Source organism: Taudactylus pleione, unplaced genomic scaffold (genome assembly GCF_031769625.1).
Source record: "Taudactylus pleione unplaced genomic scaffold, aTauple2 ptg000178l, whole genome shotgun sequence".
Classification (NCBI taxonomy): domain Eukaryota; kingdom Metazoa; phylum Chordata; class Amphibia; order Anura; family Myobatrachidae; genus Taudactylus; species Taudactylus pleione.
In genome coordinates this window covers 2,111,830-2,130,724 of record NW_028284580.1, presented here as the reverse complement: position 1 = coordinate 2,130,724, position 18,895 = coordinate 2,111,830, and the positions used below count along the sequence as shown (strand labels likewise).

The 18,895-nt window shown below is 44.5% G+C and overlaps 1 protein-coding gene across 1 annotated transcript in view; it reads left to right on the top strand.

Annotated features, from left to right (window-relative positions):
• Positions 1 to 18,615, top strand: part of HRH2 (histamine receptor H2) — a 41,565-nt gene extending 22,950 nt beyond the window's left edge. Inside the window, exon 2 of the mRNA XM_088475790.1 lies at positions 18,238 to 18,615. Within this exon, the coding sequence (XP_088331916.1) occupies positions 18,238 to 18,436 (199 nt within the window). The 3' untranslated portion in view covers positions 18,437 to 18,615. The remainder of the gene's footprint in view (positions 1 to 18,237) is intronic.
• Positions 18,616 to 18,895: the final 280 nt, after the last annotated feature.

Here is an 18,895-nt window from a genome sequence, read left to right as displayed (position 1 = left end):
GTAAAATCTCATAACGTGTAGCATGAAAGTTGATTTCATAGCACAAAGGCCAGATGTGAGTGCTGATTAAAATACACGACTAGGATTGTTATAACATACAGAACAAGAGGAGTTGATACATATTATCAGAAGAAATGTCAAAGACTATGAATCACATCTGAAAGGAAGACTCGTTGGGGACATTTATAAAGCCAAACTAACAATAGATTAATCTATAGATACTGTATGATGCTCTTACAAAAAGTGGACAACTGCATGTTAGAGCAAAGTGACATAATGGAAGCATTGATGTTTTTTGGTTTGCCATCACTAATCTTAAAATAGAAATGTATAAACAATTCCGACAGAAGGCCAGATGGGTCATAGGAAGCATTCAAGTTATTTGTCTAGGTGACATTTATACAGTCTTTGATAATCCCCATTGCCGATATATATTGAATAGTGATGAAACTCATTTGCAAATATGCTGCACAGAAAACGCACTTCTCCAATTGGTGAACATATTAGCCCTCATTCAGAGTCGATCGCTAGATACAAGCGGTCGCTCTGAATGAGGGCGGCCACTTGTGGTGTGAAGTGCAGCCTCCTGGTCGCTAGCTAAGCTGTGGGTTACCACCCACAGCTCTAGCGAGCGACCAGGTTGATGGTCGCGATGGTCAGGACCATCGCGACCATCAGGGCTTGTGATGAGACCCTAAGGTTGGGTCTCAGCAAGCGCAAGCCCCAGGGAGCTTCCTGCTCTGATCGAGCAGGAAGCTCCCCACTGACATCATTGCTGATGTCAGTGGGGCCGCCCCCAAACGGCAAGTGTTCCATCGGGAACGCCTCCATTTGGCCGGCCACCCCCCTGCCCGCCTCCCAAATGGGGCGAGCTGTCAATCACCATCGACAGCTCACCCCCTTTGGTGCGAGACCCGTAGCGATGGAGCGCCCGTCGCTCCGACGTGCGCATGCCCAGTGGGCAAACATCAACCCAGTTGCGAGCGCTCAGCGCTTGCGACCGGGTCTGAATAAGGCCCATAGTGTAATGAGCCCACACCCTACTTTCAAATTACTCCCCTTTGTCAGTTTCTCTCCAGGTATTCACATGAGCCCAGATAAAATCCTACAAGCAGCTCCATGCTACCTAATAGGTTACTCAGAACTACAGTTCAGATGCCTCCGCTTACATTGTTGTTGATTGCGCTACAAACGTGCACGCGCATCGCGCCATGCGGCTGCATATGCTACGGTAAGCTATAGCGCACTGTGATCACACCATGCAATCCTATGGGGTCGTGGGTGCGCGTACCCATTTGCAGGTGTGTGCAGCATTAATGTAACTGGGCATATCTGTATGTGTAAGTGTTAATGGCACTAAAACCTAAAGGCAGTGGTAGTATCAGGAGGAACCCCTACTCTCTTAAGTGTCCAGGTGACATTCAGCACTATGGGACCTATTTAGCATTTTTTTTTTAAATTGGGCCCCATTAACTATTATTTCTCGTCACAGCTGTAAGGAATATTTTTTATTTTAATTTATCAAAAATCCCTTGCCGGAGCAGCAACTCTAAGAAAAGGTTGTCCCAGCGAAGAGATTGGCAATAAAGAGATAGCTACAGTATCATTGCATTGGCTTCTCTAGAGATGGAGTTAGTTAACAGGGCAAAGCTCAGAAAAACTTTCAGGACTTTCAGATCTTGCTAAATAGGGCCAGGCCGCAGTCTCCATCTGTACATAGTAAAATGAAGTCTCTAGTAGGAGTCTGTTTGTTTGTTTGTTTGGGCTAAACTCGACAACCACTGGACGGTTGCAGTTTTCAATATTCTATAGGGCATTTGTCGAGGAAGATTTATGTGTATGAAACATTAATGTATGACAAAAAAGGAGCCGAGCAGTGTCGATTTTAGTGAAGCAAGTCAAATAAAAAAATGGACGTCTGAGCTCTTTTTTGACTTACGATGCCTAAACCATTAAATATCTTATACCATGTAGAGATTGCTACGTATTATCCAGTTTCTCAAGAAAAATTATGTAAGCCCTGTTTACTAATACAACATTTATTTATTTCCCTTTTTTTAACTTTCCTATTTCATTTATGTAAAAAACGAGTCTTTAATTTTAAAAGAGCCAAATTTCCAGTAAGTGTCTGCTTCGGCATGACAGTAAATAAAGCATAGTAAATAAAGCACTTAACGTGGCTGGAGTTCACCTAGCTGGAGACTGTTTTTCTCATAGGCACTTTTGCGCGTCACATCAAAACTAAATCTTTTCGTGCTGACGTCAGGAGGGAAAACGACTAATGTTGTCTACAAGGGTGGCCAGGTGATGATCGCGATGGTCGTGACCATCGGGCTTGCGACGAGACCCTTGTGGTAGGGTCTCATCTGCCGCAAGCCCCAGTGAGCTTCCAGCTCTAATAGAGCCGGAAGCTCACTACTGACATCACTGGTCATGTCAGTAGGGCCGCCCACAAATGGCAGGCGTTCCTTCACGAATGCCTCCGTTTGTCAAGCCAGCCCCCCATCCCACCTACAAAACGGGGCGAGCTGTCGATCAACATCGAAAGCCGCCCATTTGTAGTTAGCCCCGGAGTGAGAGAACATCTCTCTCACTACGGGGCTTGCGCACACGCAGTGCGCACGTGTCGCGTGCACACTGCCCGGCCATTGACCCACTTGCGAGCATAATGCACATTCACAAATACTAGAATTAGCCTTGGTCTTAAGGAAATGTGCTTCCCTGGGGACAGAGGCCCTGATTCAGAGCCGGACGCTCTCACAGAGCGCTCGCTCTGAATCAGGGTGTTTTTTTTTTTTATGGAGCGGCCTCCTGGCCGCTTGCATTGCTCTGGGTTGCCACCCACAGCTAATGCGAGCAGCCAGGATGATGGTCGTGATGGTCAAAACCATTGCGACCATCGGGCTTGCTACGAGACCCTTGTGGTAGGGTCTCGTGGCCGCAAGTCTCAGAGAGCTTTCAGCTCTAACAGAGCCGAAAGCTCTCCCACTGACATCACTTGTGATGTCAGTGGGGCCGCCCCCAGACGGTAGGTGTTCTCATGCGAACGCCTCCACCTGGGCAGCCACTCCCCCGGCCCGCCCACCAAAGGGGGCGTGCTGTCACTCAACATCGACAGCACACCCCCTTTGGTGCGAGACCCGGAACGATAGATTGGCCATCGCTATCCGGTCTCCCGCATGCGCACGACGAAGCCAGCTCCGTCGTGCGCATGCGTTCTGGGCCACCATCTACCTGGTTGCGAGCACTCAGCGCTTGCTAACGGGTCTGAATCAGGCCCAGACTCCAGAAATATGATGTATGGTAATCTCATATTATAGGTTCTGGGCTCAGGGGTCCCTCCATACAGGCAGTTCTCTGCACGCTTAAGTATAGGCATGCGCAGGTTCTTGATAATCATAGGGATATGCATTTGTAGTGACAAAGACAATCAATCACCAAATCACAATTTACCCTCGATTTGCAAAACTAACTCAGTACAGTAGGTTCATTGATAACATTATGGAACTTACTGTTGAATATGGAGTAAGCGACTGCATTTCCCTTAATGATGCTTCATAACTGAAGCGTCTTCCTTTACCATAATGGCTGCGCCATCTTTTCACTGTGTTTGAGCGACAAGGCTGTGTACTATTTAGCTCCATGGGGGACCCTGCAATATTCTGCTGCCAGTGCCTACATACATGACCAGCTGGTCTGCTGTATGCTCAGCTGCATCTCTGCTATCCGTCTGTGTTCCTGTGAGTACGGGTGTACTATATATGTACACTACAAATAAACCAAAGTCTATCTGGCTGATCTGCTCCAATTGTATGGGGGTAGTCCAAGGAGTGATTGCATGGATTGTAGAACTCAAAGTGGGGGGATTACTGTAGTTGACAATGATGCGATTCAGAGCGAATCACATTGTGGGCTTATGCATTATAGGATATCTGACTAAAGAAATCTTGCTTGTTTTAGTTTGCACCTATAGAGATATTGAAGAAAAAACAAGTGAGATTTCCTAATCATACTGGCTGGAAATTTGCACATCTGCAGATCTGAATTGAATAGGTCCTAAAGATGGTATTTTCAGAACTTTGTACCATCTCAAAACTGCCTGTTCTACCATAAAATTGAATTAGAATAGTAATTTCATATCTGCAGCAGTTGTGTTCTTATGGTTTTCATAGCCCTCGGCCCAAAAGTACTAACCTGTGAGTTGTATGCAGTGGCGAGATATCAGTGATGTAGCCTTTACATTTAAAGCAGCATTTTCTTTTAAAGCATGCACAGACAGGTTGGTTTTGCCTTAAAACAAATTGCCACTTTAAATCCAGTAGCACCATCACCAAAATCTCACTGCTGCCTGCATCTCACATGGCCTTGTCTCTAGACATCCTTGTTTGGTGGCCTCTGGATTACTGGTAATCATCCCAACAGTTAAATAACATCCAGATTTATGTCATATTTACTCAAGATAGCTATTGTATAACATGCAAGGCCTCACAATTAGTACTGGAAGCATACATAGAGATAAAACATATTTATTGTTTGTCATGTGTATCATTTAATCTTCTACATTGTAATGTAACTGGAGACATTTTACATCTAGACGGTCCATCCATCCACTTCTATATCCAAATAAGCATTTAGTTCAGCTGGCTCTATAAATTCAAAACGCGGGATCCCAGACATTTTTGAATCCTAAAACTACCTAGTATTATAACCATTAAATCCGGGTATTACAGTATTCAAAACACACTGTGGATTGGGCCAGGTGGCACTGGGATGATATTTATATTTTTGGTTTCACATTATCTGGTCCTTTCATGTCCTCCCACCTGCCCATAGAATTGATGGAGTCTTATAACGAGGCTACTGCTGATGATGTCACTGCGTGGCACACTCCCAGCCAATCAGTGACTGAGAACAGCTGAATCACATGTTTCTAGCTCCTCTACTTTAGCTAGGCCTAGGAGAGGCCCAATACACCCGTCAATGACAAAAGCCCTTTCTGAGTGTCACTATTGAATAAGGTAAGAGAAAGGGGAAGGGGTAGAAGGGAGGGGGATGCCTTGGGGGGGGGGCTTGAGGGAGAAGGTTGCCAGAGGAGTGTAAGGGAGCAGAATAGAATGAGGTGTAGAGACAGAAGGATAGTGGGGAGGAAGAATTTCAGGTGGCACAGAAAGGGAAGGGATAGCATTGAGGACAGGATGGGGGTTGGCTGGCCCAAAGGACAGGAGTGGAAGATGGATGGCAGAGAGGGCAGGAGGGGAAGATGGATGGCAGGAAGGGCAGGAGGGGAAGATGACTGGCAGAGAAGACAGGAGGAGAAGATGGATGGCAGAGAAGACATGAGGTGAGAGATAGATGGCAGGGAAGGGCAAGAGGTGGAGATGGAGATAGATGGCAGTGAGAACAGGAGGTGGAGATGGATAGCAGAGAGGACAGGAGGTGGGATATGGATGGCAGGGAAGGCAGGAGGAGATGGGTGGAAGTGAGGATAGGAGGTGGAGATGGTTAGCAGAGAGGACAGGAGGTGGGAGATGAGTGGCAATGAGGACAAGAGGTGGTGCTGGTAGCAGAGAGAACAGTAGCTGGGAGATGGATGGCAGAGAGGAAAGGCGGGTGAGTTGGCTGGCAGAGAAGACAGGAGGGGGAGATGACTGGCAGAGAAGACAGGATGGGAAGATGGATGGCAGAGAAGACAGAAGGTGGCAGATGGGTGGCAGGTAGGGCAGGATGGGGAGATGGATGGCAATGAGGACAAGAGGTGGAGATGAATAGCAGAGAGGACAGGAGGTGGGATATGGATGGCAGTAAGGACAGGAATGGTAGCTGGATGGCAGGGAGGGCAGGAGGGGAAGATGGATGGCAGAGAAGACTGGAAGGGGGCATAGAGGACTGGCAGATGAGTTAGATGACAGAGAAGACAGGAGGAAGAGATGGATGGAGGGAAGACAGGAGGGGAAGGTGGATGGCAGAGAGGACAGGAGGGGGAGCTTGGATGGCAGGGTGGGCAGGAGGAGAAGATGGATGGCAGAGAAGACAGGAAGGGAGAATGGATGGCAAAGAAGATGGATGGAGAAGACATAAAAATACATTTAAAATTATAATGCTTTCATTGATCCTTTTTCCTTTAATACCAATCCTAAAATCAATCACGTAATCCCAAAATTGGAGCCCAGTAATCCTGAATTCCTGGGATTGCAACATTACTTCGGGATTGTTATTCCTAGATGGCAAGCAGATGAGTGCTATGCAATAGATTATCATTATTATCTTGCTTTATTAGGTTGAATTGGCATATATGTGACAAATGCCTCAGGTTATTCCACAAGCATGCACTAATATCAACTATTACAAATATTCTAGGAAATTGTAACCATTGCCCAGGAATATCAACATAATTGAGATAATGTTAAGACAGTACACAATTGAGGATTAAGGCTCTATTTATTAATTGGATAATATCCCTGAACCTGGTAAAAACAAGTGTTTTCATTAAATAAATTGGGCTGATTTCTATTAATAAGCCCCACATGCGGTGATAAGTGGAAAAAATCATCACAAACTGATAAATAGACCCCTAAACCTCTTTTCATCTACTACTTTTTCTAGCACTGAACTGATCTGAAAAAAACGTTGGACCCCATTTAATAACAAGTGATATGCTTGATATAACTCATTACTAATCTTAAATGGTGCTCTAACCAATCAGCTCCTAACTGTAATTTTTCAAAAACAGCCTGTAAAATTACATTTAGGAGCTGATTGGTTGGAGCACCATTAAAGATTAGTAACAAGTGATAACGAGCATATCACACGTTATTGAATGGGGAATTACAACTATGTATATATTTATTTAAATTCCACATTTTAATTGTTTCCAGCACAGGACCATAGGTTACTCCCCATCCATGATCTGTAATCCGGTACAAGGTCTGCCACAATAACTTATCACATCAGACTGCTCTGTGCAGAGCCCAGTAGGAGCAGTGGACCAGGTCGGTTAATCCTGGAGACAAGCAAAGTAGTGTCATGAGCACAAGGGTGAGTGTGCACCTTAAATCTTTCTTGAATTTGTCATTGAGTCTGCCAAGAGCTACCATTTGTTCCTTACCTAGAATATTAAACAATGAGATACTGGTTAAATTGAATATAAGTATTGTTAGCCTAAAATACTATTATTAGTGTTATACCTAATACCAGATTCAAAGTTTAAGACAGGGTTCTTATTTAAATAAAAATAAATAAATTAAAAGCAGTCTTCCATAGAAGTGCAAGCATCTGCACAGACAAAACAGTACACTGATTTCTATAGAGGGAGTATAGATGGCGTGCTCATGAGCTGGTACAAAATGCAATTGTTTTTGCAAAATGTAAAAGGCTGAGTTCATCTTTGTATGACATGGGACAATTATTTTGCTCTGCAAAAAATACATTTTGCTTCTTCACTGCTCTGAAAACGAAGGCTATTTGGATCACATACTCTGTACGTCAATAGGAATGCCTACAATGCATCCAACTCCTCCACACTGCTGCTTCTTTGCAAGTGCCACCATCTTTCACCATGAACACATGACCTGGCAGAAATCTAGGCAACCTGTACAAATCAAAACACACAGACAGGGGTGGTTTAAGAGGAGAGGGGGCCCATGTGCAGTCGCTGTGCAAGCCCCCACTCTGATACTGAGGTGCTGTATGTATCGAATAGACTGGCACTGACTCTTCTGCACATGTGCAAATCTACAGGAAAATGCAGCATCAGTGGAGCTAAGTATTATCTATGGGTGCAGGTTGTACTGTACACAGCACCAGAGCCGTAACTAGACTTTTTGGTGCACTGTGCCAGAAAGAGCATTGGTGCCCCCCTAATTTTTCAAAGAGACATAATGCACCCAAAAAAGGGCCATGGCCTCATGGGGAAGGGCCAGGGAAGAAATAGGGGAGGCCAGGAGATGCTGTGGATGAAATAAGTGGAAGCTACAAGTGAGAATGATAATAAACAGAAATTTGACTGGCCCAAACACCCCTGACCTGTGGTGCCCTGTGCGATGGCACCGGCCGCACTACCCTAGTTTCGGCTCTGCACAGCACATCCTGCTCCCATAATAGATACATCCATGCATACACAGGATCCAAAGCTGATTTTGCACTGCATAGCAACCATTTTGCACTTTGTCTTATATTACGAGGGGAGAAGAGGCAGGAGAGCAACAACTCAAGCTCTTAGGCAGGGGAAAATTATGGCAAGTGTGGCATGGTACTTCCAGTTAATGGAGACTGCAGGGACTGGAACTACTGGGAACGGGAGGAATCAGGTTGGGGGCCAGAAAATGAGATTTGAACATAATCTCTGCTACAGATGTGTCCTGCTACATCGTTGCTACGTACACAGCAAATCACGCCACGCGTTGCCCGAGGCGTGTGCCTGCAAGCGGATACGCGCACTGCGTTCTCAACTGCGCTTCCATAGGAATGCATGGTGCCATAACAGTGCGCGCCGTAGCTTATGCTGCTGCAGGTAATTGCATGGCACAATGCGTGTGTACCTTTGTAGCATGATCGGCAAAGATGTAGTAGGACACATTCAGCATGCGCATGTGCGAGCCCCGCAGAGAGACTGAAGTTCAGTCGCTCCGGGGCTCACAACAAAACGCTGTGGGCGGGTAGGGGGGTTGGCCGGACAAACGCAGGCGTTCTCTTAGGAACACTTGGTGTTTGTAGGAGGGCTTACTGACATCACTAGTGATGTCAGTAGTGGACTTCCTGCTCTATTAGAGCAGGAAGTCCACTCGGGCTTGCGGCTGCTAGACCCTACCCCAGGGTCTCGTCGCAAGCCCGATGGTCGCGATAATCGCGACGGTCTCCAGTCCGCTCGCACAAGCTGTGGGTGGTCACCCACAGCTTTGCGAGCGGCCTGGAGACAATAATAAAACACCCACAGACCCAGCGAGCGGCCAGCGGCTGCAAACGGGTCTGAATCAGGGCCATAGTACGTAAATAACGCCCCATCTCTTAAGGTGGTTTTAGGTACCATGAATATGAGGAAAGTTCCAAAGTGACCTATGGCTCTCCAGCTATTTTGTAGCTACATACTACATCTTGCCCTCTGGCAGGACATGATGTGCTTTGTAATTCCACAACAATGAAAGAAGATATAATGATAAAACTAAAGTGTCACTGCCTAAAAGCCACCTACCTTGCAGCTTGTATTCTGACTGGTCTGCTTCTTCTTTGCAGCCTTTCCAGAGCAGCGCAGGGGAGGAAGTGCATCACTATAGAAAATAAATATGTCATGTATTTGTAAGTGATCCTTTAAGGTCTTCTACTATACTAAAAAAGACAGGTCACAAGACACTGCATTTGAAAAAAAAATCTCCATTATTTATCATTATATATTTTTATAACAAAGTAGTATTGATACCACATGTGAAAGCTAGCGTCATCAAGTACCTAGCCAATGCACAGTACTTGTGACATAGCCGCAGCAAGCATCCTTTTGTTCAAAAGCTATGTCTTATTCACATCACTAGAAGCTGCAAGGAGTGATAACTACATCACTAGTGTACACTGGGCCTGATTCAGACCCGCTTGTGACCCTCAAGACCCTTTCACCGGGTCTCCAGGGCCAAAGCATTAAAACCCCAAGTCAGTCAGCCAAGCTGGGGATCTCAGGGGAGGTGGGGACCCCCCAAGAAGAGGTTCCCTCTCCTGAAACTCCAGGCTTAGGATGAAGCCCGGGGCTTTTCCCCTGAAGTGGTGGGTACGGGGGTAATAATGTGGTATATAGTTCTAAACTATTGTAATTTACAGTGGATCTACAGGTACCAGCATGTCTGCTCTTTGGCACTTGTGGAACTACAAATGCCAGCAGTCAGCCGGAACCCGTACCCCCACTGTAAATTAAATAGTTAAAAAACACAGTACACACACATCGTCTAAAGTAAAACTTAGAAGTAGATAGAAGAACCCTTTTGGAGTACCTGAAAAATAGATCTTATACTCACCTCCATTCTCGTGCTGGTCTCCGTAGCATACAGGGGTCTTGGCAAAAAAAAATGCAACACGATCCAGATACTTACATTAGTGGTGTATGTCTGTGACCACATACACCGCTACCCGACTCCTGACTGATCAGTGTGAACTGTCAGGAGCCGGCAGCCAGTCAGTGGCCGCTAACTGTAGAGCATTTCCCATGTGGGCTGGTCCACGTGGGAATTATTGCCCCATAGTATTTTAGAAAATTATATTTAGACCCAGATTTATCAATGAGTGCTATTCTTGTTATCACTCGTTACTAATTTTAAATGGTGCTTCAACCAATTACCCTTCATATGTTTGAAAAATGACAGTAGCTGATTGGTGGGATCACCACTTTAGTGACAAGTGATAACAAGAAAATAACTTGTTGATAAATCCGGGTCATAATAAGAAGTACAATAAATTAAAATAAAAAAAATACTTTCCACTTACACAAAATCATTGCCAGACACCTTTCAGAAATGTGTGTACAAGGGTACTCAATAAATTATACTGTACACTCACTTTGATTCAGCAGTGAGTCCTAGAACTAAATATTTTAGTACATTCTTGAACCCTCCATGCTGCTAATTTACTGTAAATCTGGTGAAATGTAGAAGTCATAGCATGATAAATGGCTCTGAGAAATTCCATAAGACACTTTATATACAAGCAGGGCCGCAACTAGGGTGGTGTGACCAGTGCCATGGCACAGGGCACCGCAGGGCAGGGGGCGCTGTTTGGGCCTGCCAATTTTCCTGTTTATTATCAATCTCACTTGTAGCTTCCTTTTCTTTTATCCCCAGCATCTCCTGGCCTCTCCTATCTCTTCCCTGGCCCTTCCCGATGAGGCCATGGCCCTTTTTCAGGTGCACTATCTTATGTCCCTATTTAAAAAATGCTCTCTCTGGCACAGGGCACCAACAAGTCTAGTTATTGCTCTGTATACAAACAATTTCAACTCTGTACTTTTATAGCATTTTATTATTACATGTTCTTGCGGAATCACTTTTGAAAGATAATATGGTCTACCATGATTTATTGGAAACTATAGGTTTCGGTATGTGTCAGACTTGTGACTTGATTAAACTCTGTTATGTAAATGTAAATCTCTTTTTTCTTAAAAGTGCCTCTCCGTGACTGATAGCCTCAAAGTCACCTTTACTTTGTTGTACATTCCAAGTGCTGATAAGAATGGAGTCACTAAGGCTGGTGCCTTACATATTATGTGTCTTTTTTTTTCCATTGTCTTATTCATACTATCAAAGCAGATTTTTTTTCCTTGATAGAGGTCATTAAAACGGAAAAAAAAAGAAACAAAAAACAACTTGTGTAATAATTATGGAAATTAGGGAGGCATATTTATTAATATTATTTTTACTAAAATTATGTGAAAATTGATGTTTTCACACCCTTTTCACATTATTATAGTATCACATAAATTTAATAAAGGGCAATCTGAGTAGTTTTCAACGACCCCAATCCCTTCAATTCACATATTTTTAGTAAACAGATCGCATTTCCCATGCTTGTAATGGGAAATGTGATCTGCTCAGATTTACTAAAAATATATTGTGAAAAAATACCGGGGGAAGCCCTGTGATAATAACGCCACCTTTGGATGGCGTTATTGGGGCTTTTCCCCGATTCCTCGACAGATCCGGGAGCCGGCAGCTGTAAACAGCTTTGTGGTCTAAAAAACCACAAGCTGATCACTTTAAAAAAATTGTTAAAAAAAAACCCACCACACCTGCATCCAGGGACCAGTGATCGGTGCTACGGTGAAGTCCTCTGGGACTAAAGTCAGCTGGTCTCCAGGGTCCTGCACTGTGACTCTGGTTAGCTGCTGCATAAAACAGCTGACTGGGGTCACAGTGCAGGAGCCCGGAGACCAGCTGACCGGAATCCCAGAGAGAGGACCTCACCAGAGCATCGATCACCAAGCAGTTAAGTGTAAGTTGGGGGGGAGGGTGATTGCTTGGGGGGGTAAGTGGCGGGGGGTTGCACTGGCTGACGGTGGCACATACTCAAAAAATATAGTGAAATGTATATGAAGTGGATTCACAGGGACAGAGCTTTATCGCAAGCAATCTGGGGGAGGGTCCATGTTGACGCATTTAGCATTTTTTTCTTTTTAAAAAACACCACAGTAAGGATCTGATAGATCTGTGTAGCTAAATATATGGATGCAAGTTGCAAGTAATCACAAATGTAAAATGCAATACAAAAATGCTTTTTAATATCTACAGTACTATATACAGAGTTAGTAACATTTCACATTTCCATTGTCCTATTCATACTGTAAAAGTGGATTTTTTCTTTATAGAGTTGATTAAAACAAAACAAAAAACAACTTTAGGAGTTGAAGATGATGTGCCCTATATGTTGGTCCAATACGCCGGATCGGATGACATATCGTCTAGTGTGTACTCAGCATATAAGTCATGGATGTAATGCATACAGGGGTTAATGAAGCGTTGAATGAACACCCATTTGAGGAGGGTATCTTTGATTTGCACTGCACAGTTTTAGATAACAGACTCACGCAGGTATGAGATTGCCAAGTCATACTTATTTTGTTCGCCTCTATACTTACCAGCAGAGAGGCATAGCAGAATTGTGAAGGACCAATTTCTCACTCAGGAAGGGTGTGTTCACAAAACATGTCTTATTCAGACCACCCTATCAGGGGTGTATCTATGAGTCCGAGCACCCCTGGTAAAGTCAGGGACTGGCGACCCCCCCAGGTAGTTTTGGAGGATGGAAGGGGGCAAGGGTAGATAGCAGCTGCGGTAGTACTGGGGGCAAGGAGGGGGTTAGAGGCAGGCAGTTCTGGGGGTAGGGAGGGAGTAAAAGTAAATAGCAGCTGGTGCAGTACTGGAGGGCAAGGAGGGGTTGGGGCAGACAGTGCTAGGGACAAGGAGGGGGTAAGGGTAGATAGAAACTGGTGCAGTTCTGGGGGGCAAGGAGGGGTTGGGGCAGACAGTGCTGGGGGAAGGAGGGGGTCAGGATAGATAGCCGGTGCAATACCAGGGGGAAAGGAGATGTCAGAGGCAGACAGTGCTGGGGGTAGGGAGGGGATCAGGGTATATAGAAAGGTAGCCTAAAGTAGTAGCAGCAGAGCAGCTGACCCTTACCCCCCTACATCGTTTGCTAAATGTACCCCCTTTTGGCTGCCTGCCTGCCTGCCACTCTTTACTGTTAGCAGTATCAGTGCCAGCAACAGCAGAAAGTTAAGCTCAGCCCCCTACCTGCCACAGCTCAGCCACCCATTAACCCGCAGCACCAAAGCAACCCCCACCCGGTGATTACATACTTGAACAATCCTGCACAGTTCCTCTTGCTAGGTGCTGGGGCCGTCCTTCCAATGGGGCTGTCATTCTGCTGGGTGCCCGGGGCCATCTTCCCGCCAGGGCCATTATCATCCTGGGGCTATCCTCCCGTTGTGTGCCGCCACAGGGGCCGCTATCATGCCAGAGCCATCTTCCCGCCAGGGCCGTCATGGATGTCTTCCTGTCAGGGGCCGGGGCCGCTATCATGCCGGAGCCATCTTCCCACCGGGGCCGTCATGGCTGTCTTCCTGTCAGGTACCGGGGCCGCTATCATGCCGGAGCCATCTTCCCGCCGTGGCCGTAATGGCTGTCTTCCTGTCGGGTGCCGGGGCCACTTGTCCCAAGAGAGCCGGATACTGGCAGGCCAGGGAGACATCACATGAGTCATGTGATCAGGAGCCTGGGATTAGCCGCAGGGGATGCGTCACTCTCCTCACTGGAAATGATTTAGGCAAGTTCACTACCCACTGGCCACGGGTGGCGCCCCCTCCTTGGCTGGCGCCCCTGGCAAGTGCCATCCTGGCCAATGGGTAGATGCAAGGAAAATCAATATATATATTTCCTGTATCTCCTAGAGGGAGCGCTGGCATTTTCATAATATTTCCTGTATCTCCTAGAGGGAGCGCTGGCATTTTCATTTACCTTGTTTGTACAATGGGTAGATACGCCCCTGCACCCTATATGCAAATATACAGCTGGTAGGCGATATATCTATTGCATCTAATATAGGGCAGGTGCATGTACTCACTGATGATGACTTGTAGCCAACCAGGAGAATATGCAGAGGTGGGTACATCTCAAGATGCATTCTGCAAAAGGGTAAATATATGCATTTTTTACATGCTGATTTCTTTTGTGTAATGTACATACGATTAACTTTCAACTAAAGCCGGGTACACACTGGCAGATATATTGGCCCAATCAATTGATCGGCCAATATATTGTGTGCCCGTCAGCCAGTGTGTACCAGCGATATGTTCTCGAACGACGTCGTTCACAGACATATCGCGTCAGCTGTGCTTCATAGCCAATGGCAGATATATCTGTCCATCGTGCTGTGTGTACGGGCAATCAACTGACCGTCCATACACTTGCACCAGGCGATCTGCAGATATGCTAATTCGAGTATCTATACAGCTTAAAGCGGAAAGTCGAACCACCTACTTATTACCCTTCACAGTCACAACCATCATCATTAATATTGGTACTTGCAATGCTGAGTGCAAGAGATCCATCAGAGGCAGGTTCCCTTTGCTGTACATTTACCTCAGAATTTCATGGAACTCTGGCTACATGCCCATGTCACTCCTATGACACTCCCACAAGACAGATTTCCTGTGTGCCACCGCAGCATTGTCTCCCAGTTGCCACCCAGAAATGCTCATTTCTCATGCTCATGCTCATAGGAGGAGATTCGGTCAACATCCATCCAACTCAGAATCGCCCAGGATATGTAAAACTACAAAAAGTAGCTTCAGCACATGCGCAGTATGCCAAAATTCTCTATTTGCGGCTGTATATGAGGCTGCGGCCAACTCAGGAATTTTATCTGCATTTTGTCCCAAAGCATATGCCTTGCTGGGGATTATGTATGAAACCATATTAGGGCACTTTTTTTTTCCTTTGTGACAAATCCCCTTGCTCTACTGGGCCCCACAGCAGTCACATGGAAAGCTATGATTATAGCTACAGACGGGCAGCACAGACGGTGTAATGGTAGCATTACTGCCTCACAGCACTGAGGTAGTGGGTTCAATTCCCACCACGTCCCCAACTGTGTGGAGTTTGTATATTCACCCTGTGCTTGCGTGGGTTTCCTCCGGGTACTCCGGTTTCCTCCCACACTCCAAAAATATACTGGTAGGTTAATTGGCTTGGCTCCCAACAAAAATTAACCCTAGTGTGTATGTGTGAGCATGTGATAGGGAATATAGATTGTAAGCTCCACTGGGGCAGGGACTGATGTGAGTGGGCAAATATTCTCTGTAAAGCGCTGCGGAATATGTGTGCGCTATATAAATAACTGGTAATAATAACAATATGAGGCATATATAAATAGAGCCAGATAACTCACAATGGGGTCTACGAAACCTTGGAGAGAGATAAAGTGGATGGAGAAAAAGTACCAACCAATCAGCTCCTAACTGTCATTTTTCAAACACAGACTGTAAAGTGACAGGAGGTGATTGGTTGGTACTTTATCTCTGTCCACTTTATCTCTCTCCAAAGCTTAGGGCCTGATTCAGAGCCGCTCATTCGCGCTGTGCGTTCGCAAGCGGCCCAATGTTCTGTGTACGCGCATGCGCACGCTTCATTATGCGCGTGCGCAAACTACAAACTGCGATTGCAACACTCATCCTGCCTGAGAGTTTCAACAACATTTTAGAGGCGTCCATAATTAACAGGCAGCGTCATAGTACACGTCACTTGCTTTTTTTTGCACTGATTTCCTTCCAATGCTTGCGGTAGGGTTGAGCTACTTCAAGCACTGCGTTCACATCCGATGGTGCTCGATGTACCAATGTTTTAATACACTTCCTGGAGATGACGTGTTGCTGGTGGGCGGCTCTGCCTGTGCGATTGGGTGTACGCATACACAAAGTGGCCGCTCGTTAAGACATGGTGGGCGTGCTTATGCCTTGGCGAGCAATCGCTTCCTGTAGCGTCCCTTTGACAAATTTGCATACACATCTAGTGAGCGTACGCAGATAGCGAACGGGTCTGAATCAGGCCCTTAGTACATAGACCCCAATGTTTTTTAGAGCATTGTGGGTACTGCTCCTGATAATACAAAAGCCTGAAGGAGAAATATTTCTTTAAAAGTGATGATGTATGCTTGAAAAACATAACCAAACTGGCACATAAATAATGCTACAAAATAAAATATCACTGTAATATTAAATACACAACAAGGAGCAGTGGCTTCTCCAAATGAAAAAAGCTCAATCCTGCTTCACCATACTGTATAATAAATAATGACTAGTAATGCTAATGAGACCAGATGAAAGGTATGCTTCAGAAATACACCTTTTGCAGTGTGAAGATTCTCAGAATAAAAATAGCTTTTCAAAGGAAACCAATTCCATTTGTTCAGTCACCTTAGATACATAATAAGTATCACTGTTGTCGTCTTCTGAGAGATGACGGTGTTTACAGCTGGAACGTGACCTCTAACATATATTACCTGGCTCTCCATATAATTCACATCTTCAAGTCCATTTCAGCACATGCAGTGGGTTTCTGGAAGCTTTGAAGGTATAAATGATCCTTGTGTAAGTACATTATAAATAAAACATGTATTATTATTATTATTATTATTATTATTATTATTATTTACATTTTATTACAAGCTACAATTTTTTAATGTACTGAAATAATCTAGGTCAAATTTGATGTGTGTTCCCTGATATTCTTCTGCTTCCTCCACACTGACTAGTGGTTTTGTGGTCATCCATGGCTGTGTACATTGCCCTGACTGACTCGGGGATCTAATTGACATGAAGACACTAGGAATTATGTGAGGTCCCATTCATAAGTGCTGATTCTGAGTTTCATGGATCTCTCTTAATAAATGGCGAGTTTTTGCATGCAGAGCATGTGTAGATTCAAATGTACATATTTCTGCATATGTCCATCGTATTCTGAGCCAGACGCAACTTGGCCAGATCTGGCTTCCATGAAATAGAATGTTTTGGGATGCAAACTGAGCGGTGATAAGTACGTAATCACACTGGCCTGTGTTAGTGTCGTGGGCAGGTAGCAAAAGCTCTGTATGATATGGGGAAGGGAAGCCAGTTTTTAACTCATCTCTTACACCTAGAATGTAGCTGGTACAAATGCAGACACTAATGATGACAGTTGCGGGGCCAGTGTAAAACCAAAGAGTGGTGCGGGTTTCCACTTGTACAGCATGAACTCCCACATTGATTGAACAAACACTCTCACTTATATAAGGTAATAACTCAGGCTAACGCAGCTGCCCGCATCTACAGTCACTATGTGTGCCACTCTGAGGCAGCCTTATAGTGCTGAATTATACTACCAAAACAACATAGTAATAGCATAGATTACGGCAAGAGTAGTCCTAACCTGTGCTCTCACCACCCAGCGGCTAGTTCATAAACACAGAGAGGTCATATTCTAAGGTGTGTCGCTGCATGAACACTTACCTTAGAGGCATTCGTCTAGCAGGGGCATTTACTGTACATACTGGAAAGACAAGGAGATGTATACATAGGACAAGTACAATAAAGGTTATGTTCACATAACTACAATCTATCTAAAGCTGGACAAAGTTGCAGATACATCTATCAGTGGGTATATCTTTTGCTGGTGCTTAACCCCTGGAGCAAAGCTCTGTGACGCTGATGATGATCATCACCAGGGACAAAAATTGTAGCGTGAGTTCTGGTGGAAATACGCAATGATGATGACAGTCGCCACAACGAGTGCACCACGTGTGATTTAATGATTGTGAATGCTATATTCATTTACTCGTGCATATATTATGTTTTTGTGCGTGTTTTAGTATGTAAAATGGCACATATGCATTTTTTGATTATTTAAACTTTGCATATATTTGCAATTGCAACTTTTTTAGTGAGCACATTATACTAATTCGATTTGGGGCACAACTTCCAACTCAGCATGTGCTTATGGGAGTCATTTTGGTAAAATATCGGGCATCACAATTAGGTATGACACCATTCACTGAGCAATTGAAACATAACTTTAGAGGTCGTTGTGAAAAGCAAGAATCTGTAAACAGATTTTACACAAAACCAAAAAATGTCTTCACTTGCACCTTAAATATTTATTATGGAAATCTGATCCTACTAATGTAGAAATCCATTTGCTTAGAATTTATTCTTTGTTGTTTGTTTTTGTTTTTTGACAGGAATCAACCCAGATGGCGCAGCGAATGTTTGGATTACATGACCTGCAGAACAAGACAGTGGATTTATAAATACCTCCCGAAACAAAGCACATGGACCTCGGTACTTAATGAAACTGTAGTTGAAGCTTCAAATGGTGCACAAGTACCATGGCCTCTATCTTCACTGCCATCACAGATTCAGGATACAGTAATAAAGTAAATGATTTACAGGAATCATGTTTGCCCTTGGTGGATCCAGGTCAGAGACTTCATGTACAGAAAACTGACAAATATTGAATCGAAATATGTCTAGACCAATGAAATACAAACTCACAGACAAAAATATGAATCAACTAAGATGAGAATAAGCACTAGAAACACTAACTGCCTAATAAGATACTTTGTTCTGTAAAATACTTTTACACATCGTGACTGGAATCTACTGTCCCATATGTTATGAAACAAATGTCTTCATTCTAGAACACCACAAAATCAGCATCAACTGTCAGTAACATGAATGACATATATCATGTGGGTGTGATAAAATATGTCAGCACTTTGAATCCTGGCCAAAGTTCTCATCATGCATATAATGTATTCATTTAAAGATTCACATCCCCAAAATGGTTTACTTACAAACCACTGAAAATATGTATATTGTTCACTTAACAGTATTTTT